Source organism: Talaromyces rugulosus, chromosome VI, assembly GCF_013368755.1.
Source record: "Talaromyces rugulosus chromosome VI, complete sequence".
Taxonomy (NCBI): Eukaryota; Fungi; Ascomycota; class Eurotiomycetes; order Eurotiales; family Trichocomaceae; genus Talaromyces; species Talaromyces rugulosus.
In genome coordinates this window covers 286,518-301,945 of record NC_049566.1, presented here as the reverse complement: position 1 = coordinate 301,945, position 15,428 = coordinate 286,518, and the positions used below count along the sequence as shown (strand labels likewise).

At 45.9% G+C, this 15,428-nt stretch overlaps 7 protein-coding genes across 7 annotated transcripts; 3 read left to right on the top strand and 4 right to left on the bottom strand.

Moving 5' to 3' along the window:
• Positions 1–106: 106 nt before the first annotated feature.
• Positions 107–1,590, bottom strand: TRUGW13939_10444 (uncharacterized protein; the record flags this gene model as incomplete). Its single annotated transcript, XM_035493556.1, has 3 exons — positions 107–782; positions 837–1,431; positions 1,488–1,590. 3 exons carry the CDS (start codon positions 1,588–1,590, stop codon positions 107–109), a joined length of 1,374 nt encoding a protein of 457 aa, XP_035349449.1.
• Positions 1,591–2,657: 1,067 nt separating this feature from the next.
• On the top strand, positions 2,658–4,359 carry TRUGW13939_10443 (uncharacterized protein; the record flags this gene model as incomplete). The annotated part of the gene is made up of 2 exons (XM_035493555.1): positions 2,658–4,278; positions 4,334–4,359. 2 exons carry the CDS (start codon positions 2,658–2,660, stop codon positions 4,357–4,359), a joined length of 1,647 nt encoding a protein of 548 aa, XP_035349448.1.
• Positions 4,360–5,115: 756 nt separating this feature from the next.
• Positions 5,116–5,757, top strand: TRUGW13939_10442 (uncharacterized protein; the record flags this gene model as incomplete). Its single annotated transcript, XM_035493554.1, has 1 exon — positions 5,116–5,757. One exon carries the CDS (start codon positions 5,116–5,118, stop codon positions 5,755–5,757), a length of 642 nt encoding a protein of 213 aa, XP_035349447.1.
• Positions 5,758–6,518: 761 nt separating this feature from the next.
• Positions 6,519–7,344, top strand: TRUGW13939_10441 (uncharacterized protein; the record flags this gene model as incomplete). Its single annotated transcript, XM_035493553.1, has 2 exons — positions 6,519–6,714; positions 7,013–7,344. The coding sequence occupies 2 exons, from the start codon at positions 6,519–6,521 to the stop codon at positions 7,342–7,344; spliced, it is 528 nt and encodes a 175-aa protein (XP_035349446.1).
• A 593-nt stretch (positions 7,345–7,937) lies between these two features.
• Positions 7,938–9,361, bottom strand: TRUGW13939_10440 (uncharacterized protein; the record flags this gene model as incomplete). The annotated part of the gene is made up of 3 exons (XM_035493552.1): positions 7,938–8,276; positions 8,338–8,973; positions 9,113–9,361. The coding sequence occupies 3 exons, from the start codon at positions 9,359–9,361 to the stop codon at positions 7,938–7,940; spliced, it is 1,224 nt and encodes a 407-aa protein (XP_035349445.1).
• Positions 9,362–11,947: 2,586 nt separating this feature from the next.
• On the bottom strand, positions 11,948–13,177 carry TRUGW13939_10439 (uncharacterized protein; the record flags this gene model as incomplete). The annotated part of the gene is made up of 1 exon (XM_035493551.1): positions 11,948–13,177. One exon carries the CDS (start codon positions 13,175–13,177, stop codon positions 11,948–11,950), a length of 1,230 nt encoding a protein of 409 aa, XP_035349444.1.
• Positions 13,178–13,835: 658 nt separating this feature from the next.
• On the bottom strand, positions 13,836–14,960 carry TRUGW13939_10438 (uncharacterized protein; the record flags this gene model as incomplete). The annotated part of the gene is made up of 2 exons (XM_035493550.1): positions 13,836–14,796; positions 14,851–14,960. The coding sequence occupies 2 exons, from the start codon at positions 14,958–14,960 to the stop codon at positions 13,836–13,838; spliced, it is 1,071 nt and encodes a 356-aa protein (XP_035349443.1).
• Positions 14,961–15,428: the final 468 nt, after the last annotated feature.

Genomic DNA, 15,428 nt, shown 5'->3' with positions numbered 1-15,428 from the left:
AGGTTACTATACTCTGTATTAGGAACAATAAAATTTGACAAATGTAGCCATGTGGCTATACTATTCAAGCGTTCTTTATATACGAATAATTACCAGAGGTAAAAAATCAACCTTGAAGCCACTCTCCCTTGGCGACTCTCTCGCATAGCTGGACCACTATATGTCCAATCCATTCAAAGTCATCTATCTCAAGATAAATCTGGCCACTGAGTCGCAGCCACAGCCATCCTCCGTGGGGATAAAACTTGGCAAATGTATCAAATTCCTCTACGAGTCTGCTCTCCATCCATGCCACCATCTTTGCTGCATCCTGCACGCTAAAGAGCTGATATGGCGATGTATTTGGGCTCGGCACATGCTCGTTAAGCACATCATCTTTAAAGGCCAGCGGCATTCGCACGTTGACCATTGCACACTTGCGGATATCGCTCTGGTTCGCGCTTGACAGACCAGGCTCCTCCATGATGCTGGTTCCAAGAATCCCAGCGACCACATCGCCACCCCTCTGCGCGATATCCTGGATATAGTGCTGAATAGCATTGTCGCCACCGCACACTTGCTCGCGGAATTTAATTGCTGCGGACACGCACATGTATGGGGTGTCATCTGCTGTCCCAACGAACTCGAAGAGCAGTTCAAAGTCGGATTTACCGCCATCATGCAGCTGACCACGCTCAGATGGAAATGTATAGCCATGGGAGGTGGGATAAGACGTTCGTAGTAAGTGCTGGTTGCGTTTTGGAACATAGAGTAAAGCGCAGCCTCGGGGGGTATAAAACCATCTAAATTCATCGTAAATAAAGTGTACCAAAACGAGGAGAAAGACTAAATCATACTTATAGCAATTTGTGACGAAGAAATCCGGGCTCAATTCACCCAAGTTTAACGAAATTTGACCGATACCGTGGGCACCATCGATGATGCTCAGCACGGACTCTTCGTTGCAGGCTTTGATGAGCCTTTCAAAAGGAAACCTGGCCCCAGGAACCGAGACGATCGTGTCGAAGATAGCTGCTCGTACATTCAGGCCTTCTACTTGTTTCGTTTTCCGGACAACGGCCAGGAATCTTTTGACTATCTCATCATGTGTGATAGGAAATGTGTAGTCAACTTTTCGTAGTTGTACCGGGGTGGTCTCCACCAACGAGGCCAGCGCCTGCTCGACGGCATTATACACCGTCGCAAAGTAAACGATCACATCGCCGGGCTTGTAGTCTAGATTTCGGAGGACGGTATTGGTCCCCGTGGATGCATTCTTTACAAAAACACATTCGTCTACTGGCGCTTTTACGATCTCTGCGATAGCTCGTCGGGACTCGGTGACATGTTCCGCGTGCGATTTGACGAAGAACACATCCGGTCGAAACTCTGCCTCCTCTTGGAATTCGCGCTGAGCGTCGCGGACCTGCCTGGGAAAGGTGCCAAAAGAGCCTGTGGGATATCTGTCAATTCCCGGACATGGCAAAACGAACGTGCTGGCGGCTTACCGTGATTCAGTGGCCTGTATTTCGGATGGATGAGGAAATGCTCTCGCAGCATTTCCTTGCCAAATGGCGTCGGCGCATACGTTCTGGGAATATATTCACCCATTGTGCCTGAATGAGCGTGCAATCCGGAGTTTTGCATTACTATTATTACGTATTATTGTTGAAGGCGGAACCCGGCCTGACAAGAGCGGATCCCACGTGGGGCTAGCAATTTTTACCCCGCGCGAATGATAGAGATGGATTTTTTTCGATAAGGTTGAATGAAGTTGAGAGAAGTGGTGCTAGGGAATAGACGTTAAGTAGTGATGGTGAATGAATGGTGATTGCTTCGCAACCCTGCCATTATGGTCTCTCTTGCCTCATGCCTTCTGCATGTATCCTAGACGGTCACTCTCGAGCTCAACTGCAAGTTTAACGAATAACGACTTTCTTCCATTGCCAAGCAGCTCGGCGAGTTCATGGCCACTGACTCGTTTGCCCGTGACGTTGCATTCGCCGTGGAGAAGAGCGTTTGCTCACCCCACAACCAACATGCCTGATCCATCTACAGATACCAAGGATTGTTATCATTATCATTTTTCGACTTGTAGTCTGACCTTTCATCGTGTTTCTTCCACCAGTTAATTGATTCAGGTATCGTCAAGCATGCGACTGCTGATGTCGAAAACAGCGAAACTGAGGGCTAAGCTGATCACGTGTCGTAACTGGAATTTTTCAAATGGCAACTTTTATTAGCAGCTCACCAGCGGCCACGATCTGCCTAGGCCATGTTTAATCAAAAGATAATTCTACCATCCAATGACAATAATTCCCCCACCCATCAATCAAAGTACTGTTTCTCTCTCTCCCACGCTGGACGCGGGACGAAGCTCGGCTGCGGCCGACTCGAGGATTTTTCCCGGATTTGGCCATTCTGGCGTCCATTCCGGGGAAAGATTGACTGGCGTGCGATAAGGCCCCAGAGAAGGTGGAGGTGGCTCCTTGGCCATTAAATATCCCCAGATAGCAACTTTGACCATTTGATACGCCTTGATAATAATAGTCGACAGTGGTGTTTGAGAGTAGTGTGAATATAGGCTTCTTGCCTGTTCGACTAATTGTGCCTATCTGTACCCCGGGGTGCGAAAAACGCTAAATTGCAGGTAGCTCAAAGGCTACACCGCCCTAGCCATGGCATCTAAGGATATCGAGGCATTTGACGACTTGGAACCGAAAACCACGGTGTCAGTGGCCGGTGGTGCGGATTTGAAGGCCTACAATGACCGGCGCAATGTCGGTACTCTGCGGCGAAAACTCAAGTCCCGACACGTGCAATTCCTTGCCCTGTCAGGAGCCATTGGGACTGGTCTCTTCGTCAGCAGCGGACAGACTCTTTCGTTGGCTGGCCCGCTGTCTGCTGTTTTGGCATACCTGATTACAGGCTTCAACCTGTATGCCGTTATAAACAGCATGGGCGAGATGGCCACATGGCTCCCACTTCCCGGTGCGGTCCCCGTCTATGCCGCCCGATATGTCGACCCAGCTCTCGGCTTCACTCTTGGATGGAACTACTGGTATCAGTTCGCCATTGGAGTCCCTATCGAAATCAGTGCTGCGGCGCTGATTATTGACTATTGGCCAAACGGCGTCCCGACCGCCGTCTGGATCACCATTCTTCTTGTTGCAGTTATCACTATCAACTTGCTTCCTGTCAAGATATACGGAGAAGTCGAGTTTACTCTAGGAGCAATAAAAATAACCACCATTTGTGGTCTCATCCTCCTCATGTTAATTACTACCCTTGGCGGTACCCCGAGTCATGATCGCATCGGATTCCGCTACTGGAAAACCCCCGGTCCAATGCTGGGATACCTTGAACCGGGTGCACTCGGGCGGTTCCTTGCATTTTTCAAAGTTTTCATAAGCGCAACATTTGCCTATGGGGGAAGTGAAATGGTCGTTGTTGCTGCGGGCGAGACTGAGAACCCTCGGCGCAACATCCCCAAGGCCGTACGCAGGGTATTTTGGCGTATTGCCATTTTTTATGTCCTGAGTATTTTCCTTGTAGGATTGTGCGTTTCTGCCAAGGACAAACATCTGTTGAATGCTATCAACGATGGCTCACCCGGTGTCGCTGCAAGTCCGTTTGTTATTGCCATGCAAAACGGAGGCATCAAGGTTCTTCCCTCTATCATCAATGCTATCGTGCTTAGCTCTGCATTTTCGGCTGGCAACTCTTTTTTCTATGCTTCCACTCGAGTCTTATACGCCACTGCTCTGGATGGGAAAGCACCTAGCTTCTTGAAATTCGAGAAATTCGGCGTTCCATATGCCTGCGTTGGAATAACTACCGCTTTGAGTTTACTGGTCTACCTCAATGTTAGCTCCAATTCAGCAGATGTCTTTTTCTGGATTAGCAACCTTAGTTCGGTCAGCACGCTGGTCGTTTGGACTTCGATTTCAATCACTTACATTCGGTTCCATAAAGGGATGAAATACCACGGGATACCTCGCTCTTCGCTCCCATTCCGCGCACCGTTCCAGCCCTATCTTGCTTGGTTTTCATGCCTGTTCTCGTCAACAGTGGCCTTCTTTAACGGCTTTGATTGCTTTTTCCCTGGGAAATTCGGTGCTAAATCGTTTATTCCGCCGTACATTGACATACCAATTTTTGCCTGTCTATTTCTCGGCTACAAAATCATTTACAGAACCAAGTTTGTCAAATTGGAGGAGATGGATTTCTTCTCTGGCAAAGAGGAGGCAGATCAGTTAGAAGAAACATGGGAGGAGCCTAAACCGAGGAATGTCCTAGGTAAGTTATATTCTCTTTCACTGCACTGTGACGTGTTGTTAATTGGCTTTTACAGAGCGAATGTGGTTCTGGATTGCTTGAGTTACCTACCTACTTCGGTATGAATTATTGGGTTATTTGACAACTTAACTATGCATATCAAAATTGTATGAACCATTCTCTTCATAATTCTATTTCAAAGTTGAGTCCGGAGTAGAACATTGAAAGCATCAACGGAAATAGTTTCCCATTGCGGCCAGCTAGCTGGCATCGCTTTCCGTTGCAAGTCGCCGCCATAGGTAGGGATTATTATTGTGACGTAGCTCGAATATGAGTCATTATTATTATTTTATGATTCCTCTTTTTTCGTTTTCTTTTCTTTGTCCCCACTTTCGCGTCTTTTAAGCTGCTTAGCGGAAGGTAGCAGCTGCCAAGTGCATTAATACAATGTAACCTGAAGATGCTTGGCGCATAGCCACCTGCGAAAAGCTGGCCGCCTGTACGATGTCATTTAACAAGTACCATGAAGATAGGCGACCCGTAGTAGGTAGTATTACATGTATTCTAGCACTTTGTTTGGATCAAGAAGAGGTTTAGCCTCATCTCGGCTCAACATTAGCGAGTCACTAGCCAGAGCCAAGCCATGGGGCTCTGTCTGTGCTTTCACCAGACTATACAATTTTACTGGTTAAACCGTATCTGATTGTTAGTTCTAAATATGCAAGACATATTTTATCTCTAACTTGCTACGGAGTATTTACCGTTATAAGCCGGCCATCTTCTCGGAATTTTCGTTCCTTTCTCATCATCCACAGTTTTGACATCAACACCAATTCCCATCACGCCTCACAAAAGATTATGGCGCGTCGTTACCTTTTCCTTACTACCCTCGTGGCAGCCAAAACCATCTCTGCTACCACCGCTGCAGCTCCAGTCACTACCACCGCAGAGGGCGCGTCAACAACACAAATACAGCTCTATGTGATAGGGGAAACCCAATCTGTACCCCAATTCACTGGCATGGCCGGCAGCATTGTCGACGCGAACTCCGTGGCTACGACAATCGCTGTCGAGTGCACCGACGATGCAGCTGGCTGTGGCAACTTGTCCGGGCCAATTACTGCTATCCAAGGGCCATCAACACGCGGAGGAACGTTCGTTGTAAAGACCGAGACCAACGGAATCGAAGCTACCATGACTGTCGAGAACAGTTGCCAGATCACCGGTGCGACACAGTCTGCCTCATGTGCTGAAACTATCAAGATAAATGGCGAGGCCGGCGGCCAAAAGGCTTCTTCAACCATGAGCACGACGATACAGGCCAAAAGTAATGGTATCACCTTGGAGCCCCTCCTGATTACGGCTGGCCTGGAGAAATTGAATAGTCCGCAGGCTACAGAAACTCCGGGAGCTGCTCCGGCACCAGTGACAGGCAATATGGGTCTTACCCTTGGTGGTGCCGCTGCTGGAGCTGTAGCTGCTGTTGCAGCATTGTTGTAATTTGTTTCTTCTTTGTATGACATATTTATGAAACAAGAAAAAAAATTATGATACAAATGTGTGCTTTGGTTTGACCAGTTATCGTGTGTTTCAACATTGGCAGCCTATCAACATTGAAGCTAGATCTAGATCTCTTTGTCCCATTTACTAGTATAGTTAACTTCATCTTATTCTGATTTACTTTTTTATTTTTTTAATATCACGCCGATTGGGTCTCACAAATTCTATTTGGAAACCCACCCTTTTCGGAAAGTATATTACTGGTCCATTGATACAAGGTCGTACGAACTCGGATCATACTACATTGAAAGTACATCGCTCTTTTCAGTTGCAAGAAAGAAAGAAAAAAGACTATATCTACGAATCAGGTAGTCAACGGCATGTACAATGGTCCGCACAGCCACCTTGTGCTTCTACCACATCAATTGATAGTCGCACAGTGTCACGGGCGAGGAACTATAGTTCCCATAATTTATAGGTAAAACTTACTCCTATAACTAATAGAAAATATTTTCCGTGGTCATTACATTATTGAATGGGTTGTTTGTTTTGAAAAATTGCCAACTTACCCGATGACCAGTTTTCCTTTAACTCTGTTTTTTTCGCCCCTTGTATTTTTTATCATCCAAGTGGAATATTTATTGTCGCACTATTCTTCCAATTATATTGCAATATTTTCTACTAACACTTTTATTTTAGATAGGAGACTACAATACCCGCCCATTGCGGTGCTAAGAGCATTCACAACCCGCCAGGGCAGTATGGCTCCAACTCTTCAACACCTGTTCCATTCTCGCGATTTCCAGCCCAGTGAACCCTCTGATTCTTTTCGAGCAGAGTGGTCCAATCCATCAAAATACGCTTTCACCGTTCTTCTCTTGGTTGGAGGCGACCTCATCAATCGTGCTTTAGCCCAGATGGCCGGCGGCTGGATTACGCCAGTGGCATTTTCATTCGGTAAGTGAAAATTAAACAAAGTACAGTTAGGATATATTATAGCTCAGATGCGGTGTATCTCTAAGCTGGGTATCTTATGCGACATCCGCGATCTGCTCCGCTCTCAGCGAATATAAACTCATGCCCAGCGCAGACACTGGGTGCTGCCTCATCAATGGAAAGAACGGTTATGTTAGGGGTAACAACTCATAGGTTCTAGGCCGCATGATGAGGGATTACGAATACTAGATGGGGAATCCAGTTGCAGAAAAAACAGATTTGCTCCTCACGGCCCAGTAGAAGTTCGACCAGCAAATAGAAGCCGAACGATCCCCTAGTGCAAATCATCAGATAGCTCGCCCATCCCAAGCCGGTTTGGTTGTAAGTGTATGGAAGCCTAGCAAAATCCGCAAGCATGGGGAGCCCGGTCATGACTTTCTCCATTGGTCTGGGTTAGTGGTGACTGTCATACAAATGGGGGTTGCAGCTATTCCCCTTGGCCACGACGGCGATTGGGGCGTGTTGATGCTTACTGCCGTAGCTAGTGGTCTCTGCTATACCACTGGAACGCGTGGTAACGGCGCTCAACATTCCATTGCCATCGTCAGCGAGGGCCATGGCCTAGATTTGGAATACCACTTGATTTTGTAGAGGTCATCGGGGAGGTTAAAGTGATGCAAACATTGATGGAAGTTGAACGAAAATATGAGAAATTTGGGAAGAGCATGATCGGTACCCTTTCTCCCGGTGATTTGAGGGAACACAAACTTGAAGAGTGGGCTACAATTGCGGACGAATGGAAAAGAAAGAAGGCCGAAGCAGGAGATTTAGAAGGGAAATGATGGCTACAGGTTTATTGGTCCGTTTTTTTAAACTCATATCCGGTATCACTGATGGGATTCCAGTTTCTTAGAAGTGGATCATTGCATTTGAAGAGTTGATATGTCACGTAAACAGAAGGTAACAGATGATCTGTAGTATACGCAGACTATCCTTCAAATATTCTTTGAACAGTTACATCCGTGGTAGGTTGGAAAGGCTGCATAATGTTATACTATCTCCGCTGTATTACCTAAATCAATTGATGTAATCTCACTTGCAATGCTTGAAGTACCTATATACCACTAGCAACAATATTACGAAAGCACTTGGATATATCAGTTAATAAAATGATGCAATATACATGAGTGCAGTTACACGCAAATATCATCCAACATTTGAACCTATTCACCTTATCCAATGTCTCAAACAAGCCCGCTTTGCGTTTTCAAATAATCAGTGTACCCAATCGCGTTGTCTTCGAATGGACCATAGAATCGACTGCGATCATACTGGGTAAGTGGAAGACCCTTTTTAAGTCTATCCACAAGATCAGGGTTGCTAATATAATAACGTCCGTATACCAATGCGTCGTATTTACCAGACTCGATCACACCCCAGGAATTTTTATCGTTCCATCCACCTGCAGAGAAGAACGGCGTATTGCCGAATACTCGACGGAATTCGTCTAAATTCACATCCGGAAGACCCCAACTTAACAGAAACTTGTCTTTCTCCTCGTAGCTAAAAATCTGTTCGTAACGCTGCGAAACGATATAAGAGGGCTATTTTTCCTGAATTTGGATGCCTCATTTAGCAACTCACTGGTTCGATAAAGCTAACATATGACAAATATGGGTGTTTCTCCTTCAGCGTTTTGCAAAGATGAAGCCATGTTTCCATTCTCTGTTCACCCCGAGCCTGATTGAACAGGCCGAACGGTGACAGGCGGATAGCGAGATTTTCATCGCCAACTGCGTTCAAAAGGTCCTCCATCAATTCCAGTACAAACAGACACCTTTTCTCTGGTGACCCGCCGTATTGATCTGTTCGCCTATTGATGTTGGAGCTGAGAAATTGCTCAGGTAAGTAACCGTTTCCAGCATGTAATTCCACACCATCAAATCCTATTCTCATGGCTGATTTAGCAGCTTCACAGTAGTCGCTAATCGTCTTCTTAATGTGTGCCACAGAGAGTTCGACTGGGGGATGATCCGCATAACGGACAGGTTTCTCTTCACCGAATGGAATATGTGAGTAGTGCTCTTCAGGAGAGTCCCATGTGGTAGCTGATGCTGATACTGGCTGGGAGCCTGTCATCTGAGGGACAGTTGCTCGTCCAGCATGCCACAGCTGGCAATATATGTACCCTCCTTTTCGATGCACGGCATCGACAACTTTTCTCCAACCATCTTCCTGTTCTCGAGTGAACAGACCTGGCACACCGGGCATTCCATTGCTCTGGGATTATGGTTTTCAGTGGTGAGCTTATTTAAATTAAAAATTAAGATAATACGCCGGAAGTGGAAGGGCAAAGATGTAACTGTCGCTGTCTTTCAAGGATTGGAAGAGTAAACAATGGAAAAGGAATGGGAGTTACTTCAAGCGAAGGTGGCACACCTTCTGAGATTAACAGACCGCCTTTGGTTGTTCGTTGGTCATAGTACTCAACCATGAGGTTACCTGGGTACCATATTCTATTCGGCTTGTCAGGCGTGTTGACCGCATTCAAAGGAACGCCTCGATTTCTAGTGAGTGCTGCGTGGATAACCCTATGTTCCAACGTTATTTTCCCACATCCAATCACAAGCGGTTGAAACAGTCCTGAATGGGGTCCTTTGGAGTGCATTGTCAAGTTATATTCTTGTCGTTGTGGTACTCTTGATTCGTTAGACACAACCAGTACCATAAACACAGTCTGGACAAAATCCAACAGTTTGATATTGGTTAGTTGAGAAATTTTCAGGGAATAACTGTGGGTGACAGACACCCTTTCTGTAAGATGAACTAGTCCTTTCCCAATCCCTGCCCCTCCAGTCCTGTCAATCACGGTAAATTACCGGCATGCCTAATGGGAGGGGTTTCTTGGTAAACCGCACTAGATTAGAAATTCGCTTCTATTTTCATATGATACGAGCCGTTCTCCAGCAGTACCTAGGTTTACTAGTGCGTGTAATTAAATGCGAGTTTCTTTTTGTAGAAGCTAAGTGTGGATATACCAAGTAGCTTTTTGTCCCATGAGAACAAGCATTGCGTGATGGCGTCTCGGAAGTTGATTAGCATGCTGCACGACGACCAGGATCATTGTTAGAAAAGGGGGGTTACTCATTATGTAGATAAAACTCCGTCGATCGATATACCACTATCGGAGTACCGCGAACAAGACGAATTATTCTGTTGCTCAAGAATATAATACCAGAAAGTCTCTCAAGAGGAAAAAGGGGGGCTTATACCAAGGGTTTCTAGATGCTTGTGACAGCCGTTTGATAGCGAAATGCGGCGCTGTCACGGCGGGAGGCGGGGTCGTCTGCGTCGCAAAAACCAACTCCTAATTTCAAGGTCTCGAGACCCCTGGTTAGCGTATTCATCTTTCTGGATGAGACAAAGACACGGGATGCTTTGCGGTCGTAATAACCTGCGCCACATGGTGCTGGTATCCTTAGTGTCTCGCTTCGGCTAGGCGAGATACCAATTATCACGAGTAAACTAACAACGACAAGACCAGGATTACTGGCTTATTGCCTTGGCGTTGGACTTTATAGAATCTCCTGTCGTCTTTTTCTTAACTTCATCTGCTGCCTACGATGCGATGGGGAAAGATCTAAGTCAGAAGCCGCAATGTCGAATGACGAACCTGCTATGATTAGCCCCAACGGACTGGTTCCAAACTTCTCACAACCAAAGGATGTCCTCAAAACCGTTCTTCTCGTTACGCAATGTCTATGCATCCCGATCTGTTCCCTTGTCTTTGCCCTTCGTGTATTTGTCAGGTTTCGTTTCCGCCAACAGCTTGGTCTTGATGAATTTAAGCGAGATTCAGCCTTTCGCTAACGAACTCATGGTTAACCCAACGCTACAGACTTTAGTTTTATAGCATTGGTATGTGTTTTTTCTTCTGGGATGCTCGAGGTTTTCAGACACTTATCAAGTATAAGCTGCTTTTCCTGGGATATTGTATCACCTGCATCTTTCGTGAGTTTGTCCCCCTTGGAATACCGCGAAAGTCAACAACTAATCTCCCCCAGTGGAAAGAAATGGCGGAGGGTATTATCAATGGGAGATCTATGAATCGCAGCTGATAAAATTTCTAAAGGTAAGCTTAGATCTATGAAACACACAACTATCTAGGGAAGATTCGTAACATTCTCTAGATCTCCTACATAGCAACGCTTTTCTATGCCCCGATGACATTATTCGTCAAAGTCGCTCTGCTCACATTACTAGTACGAGTATTCAAGCCATATCGGAAGTGGACCATCGTCATACGCATAATTCTAGCCATCATCTTAGCCTATTATATCCCTGCGTTCATAATCAAGGCCCGCATCTGCAATCCGGTTTCAAAATATTGGAACGGAGCCGATGCAAGTGGCTCATGTCTCAATCAGGGAAAGGTCATTATGGCTGACTCAGTTGTGAGCCTTGTAACCGATCTTGCGATCCTGATTCTTCCTCTGCCATTGACCTGGTCACTTCATATGCGAATGGAGAAGAAACTGAAAGTCATTGGGTTATTGAGTGCGGGAGGACTTGACTGGATTTAGCCTGTATCGACTAGTTATGATTATACAGGAAGGAGAGTCTCCGGACCAAACGATGGTGTTTACGAAGGTGGTCCTTACAGGGTAGGTGCCTTGCTTGAACGAAACTTGACAACGTTCTGATAATTATTTTAATAGAAATGCCGAAGGAGCGGTCGGTCTCATATGCGCTTGTCTCCCGGCTTTAAATATTCTGATCAGCCGCTCATCGCAAGGTCGCGAGTCCTATTTACGACCAAATAAATACCATAACAACAGCAATAGCTCAAATCATGGAGTACAGCTCAGAGATATACGGCGAATATCAAAAGGTAGCCGAATAGCCGCAACAGAGTATAGTGAGATTCAGGGTCAGCCAACCATTTCTCCATGTTCAAGTCAGTCCCGGGAGGAATATTTCGATCCTAGATACACCACATTTACCAGGAAATAGATAATTCGGAGAAATAATTAAAGGGGTTATTATTTCCTAATGACTGGGAATCATCGGATAGATCATAAAGAGAGACTTTTTTGGGATTTCGAATAGACATACCGAAATAATCCTTACCCTGTCTACGTGACTTGTACATGCATGATCCTTTTTTTCGGGGGTCCTTAAATTACGATTAGGATAACTAGCCCTACGGTGTGGCTTTTTTCTTGCAAACAGTCAATAACCAAAATCTTGAATTCTATTTATCGTTAGTCATCTCGATATCGCTAGATATTTCTCTATTGGGCCATTGTAACCATCCCAGCCAATAGCTATCTATGTTTTGATAGATAGAGCGAATGAGTAACCCCCCGCCGTCACTTAGCAGCCACAATTGGCGCTGGTAATACAACAGAACCGCGTAATGCGCAAGTATTATCAGTGTCTTAGGGCTAAGGCGAATCAATTGATCTTTGAACTCTTTCTTCACCAATGCGGGCCATCCAAAAAGGCCTCTGAGACTATTTTCGTTTCTTTGGTTCCTGCGATGGTAATGCAAAAGGCAGTCGAATACATTTATTGCGTGTTGGTTTGCTTCGACTGCTGTTGAATCTAGCTGATCCAAGGGATCCTCCAAAAGTTGCATCAGGCGTTTCGACTCGATCTCTTTGGGTTGGTAATTCCCATCTTCAAGGAAACTCATGAGTGCTTCCTTTCCAGCCTGCAGTACCGGTTTCAATTCCGAATCAGATACAATGTGCCACTCTGACCCGACTACAGCTCGTAATCCTTGATACAAATTTAGCGAGTCGACTAAAGATGTAATAAAGGTTCCAAAATCCCCTTCCGAATTCCGCACAACATTGCAGAAATGATGCGTCCCCAGGGCAGACGAGAATAGGAAGAAATGTATACAGTTGTCTGGCGTGACTTTTTCGCGAGCGATCGTGGCATTGAACAGTGTGATGGAACGGTTCTGTAACCGCATGGCTTGATTTTTGTAATACTCCTCTCGTGCGGGGGAAACCAGACTCAGATGTTGCGCCGACAAGGCTAACATTTCATACATGAGATAAGGAGCAGTGTCTGCGTTGCGAATCGCTATCGGAACGAATGTTGCTCTGCTGATACCAAAACCCTCCCAGTCTCCATTGACCAGGTGATTGAATAGTTCGAGGTGGGCCATGTTTATCGTGTCTTCGCCTATCTGGTTTGGTGACAGCGGAGGAAACGAGATTTCGTTACGCTCCGGGGAACTTCGGCTGGTCGACCTCTCGACTGCGTCAGAGTCTGCTCTTCCTGATCTTGCATCACCAAATCTGATAAATCTATCGGGGTAGAGACAATCGCGGTCTGTTGTCGAGCAATTGAGACAGACTGGACGTGTTTCATCGCACTTTGCACCATAAACTTTGTTGAGTATCCTAGCGATACAGTATGTTAGGTAGAAAACGCTACCTTCATATGCCGAGTTTTGCACTGTCTGCATCCATTTCTGGATTTTTTGTGGGTCCTTCGCGACATTGGTAAATATAAATTGATGCTCTGTCGTCAATAATGATAATACTAGGCGGTTCAGGTTTGACTGTCCGTCATTAATATCGTAGCCTGGATTCTGAACTAGTCCGTTTACGATCTAGTCTATGATCCCGTTCGGGTTTATTCCGTTTTGGAATTAGCGTAGTCCCTACGTATCTGGTCGCGCGTCTCAGGTACCTTTGGGCCGAAGGAATGTATACCGATATTTAAAGCGAGGCCTGAAAGACTATATGCCCATATGCCAGCTATGAAGTCTATCCACAGTAGGATCAACTTCAATTTGCAAAGTTGGAGATGTTCCAGTGTCAACTTCAAATGTTTATATATACTAGTTGCTCGGGAGTAACGTCTGAACATTTGACTATTTAAACATTTAATTAGACCAGTACTAAGTGACATAATACCGAGATCAATTCATTTAATCATACCAGACTACGTGTGCTATTAAATTTGATATGCATCAATGTGAACATGTCAACAAATGACACTATTTTAACAAAATAAGCAAATTTCTATAAGGTATAATACATGCGATTAGTACAACATTGAAAACGCGCTTCAAAAAAAAAAAAACATTATAATAAGGCAATGGATCAAACTCATAGATACTATGCATGTGTCATGGAGAGAATTTGACCTTCTTCGGGTGATTTGTTTATCTGGCCGCCCGCCACATTCGAGGTAGTTCCCATAGCGAAACTGCCATCTTGGGCAACAGGCCATTTCTCTGGGCTCAACCAAAAACTCTCGTGATTGGGTTTTCCTGCAAAGATCCCCCCCAGGTCAAACGGGTCAGCAAAGGTTTCCCACGTGGATCGCCGATCAATCCAGCCGGGGCCCAGGCGCTCGGTCTTTCCGTCCAAGTCGAGATAGCGAGTCTTTTGACGGGGTAAGAAGTGGGCCGTGTGGAATACGTTGAGCCAAAATGTAAAAAGGACCATTGGTACAGCTTCAAAGGCGAAGATGTACCACTCGTGGGCCAGGATGTAGCCGTAATGTTTGGCGCCCTTTTCAATCTCTCCGAAAAGAGTAAACGATTCAATGGCTCGGCAGATGCAGCGCACAATAACCAATGTTGACGTTCCGTAAAGGGTTATAAAGAGTTTTTTCACATTCGGCGGGATTTCGGAGCCGCTGCGAGAGAAGCGGAAATGGATAAGACCGACCAGCGAGACCAGTGCCAACTCAACAACGGCCTGGAGAACAAGTGCGACGGCCATAAGGGTGCCGCCACTCTTGATGCGCGACAAATCATCGCCTGCGGCAGACATTTTGGCTGCGCCGGCCGCTGTCAAGGCCTCGACGAGAGCACCCAAGTAGACAAACGTGATCAGGACACGGTTTGGATTGAGAGGCGCGTACATAGGCAGATAGTTCATCAGACGACCGACAATATTATACGCAGCGGCCGAGTAGATTGGAGGGCCAGCATAGATGAATATTGTCTGGACAATGTATAGGTTGAGGTTGTCGGTGTGGTAACTTGAGACGACCCGAGCGATCCAGCCTATCAAGAAGACAAGGCCTCCCCAGGCCATGAAAAAAGTAACCCTCCAGAAATTGTAGCGGCTAGATGGGCAGGCATCAGCAACAATATTGGCGGAGGATTATCCGCCAACTTACAAGTTTTGATATACGTGTAGCAATAAAGATATGCCAATTAAAGCAGCAAACACTGCAGGCACCACATGTTGGGGCTGGTACATATAGTAATTCGAAATATCTGTGGCCATTTTGGCAGGTGAAATGAGCGTCCCGAAACAATGGAAACAATTGAAACAATTGCCCTTTGCGATGTGCGATTGGAATTCTGCAAAGATTTATTGAACAAGATTCATTGTATATATACTAAAAATATTTTGCAGGGGTGAGGGCAGAGCGCGACGTCACTCCCAAAGCGGTCGAACGGGCCCACATCTTCCTTGGCTGAACGAATGAGCGCAAAGCAGAAACCCTAATTGATGAATTAACTCTAAACGCGATGGCGGTATTTTATTCCTATTGGCTGTATCGTATTTTTTTTGCCGATTTATGTCCCAAAATGGCAAAAACGGGCCGCCGAGTGGGTCGCACCAAGAGCGGGGCTGGGGACCAGGGCAGTGCCCCACTGCCCTGTGATGTCATCTACACTCGCTAAAGTCGCTACCGATATGGAATAAATGGGGCGCCCGGCGCTACATTTGACCCAATCGGGATTAAAC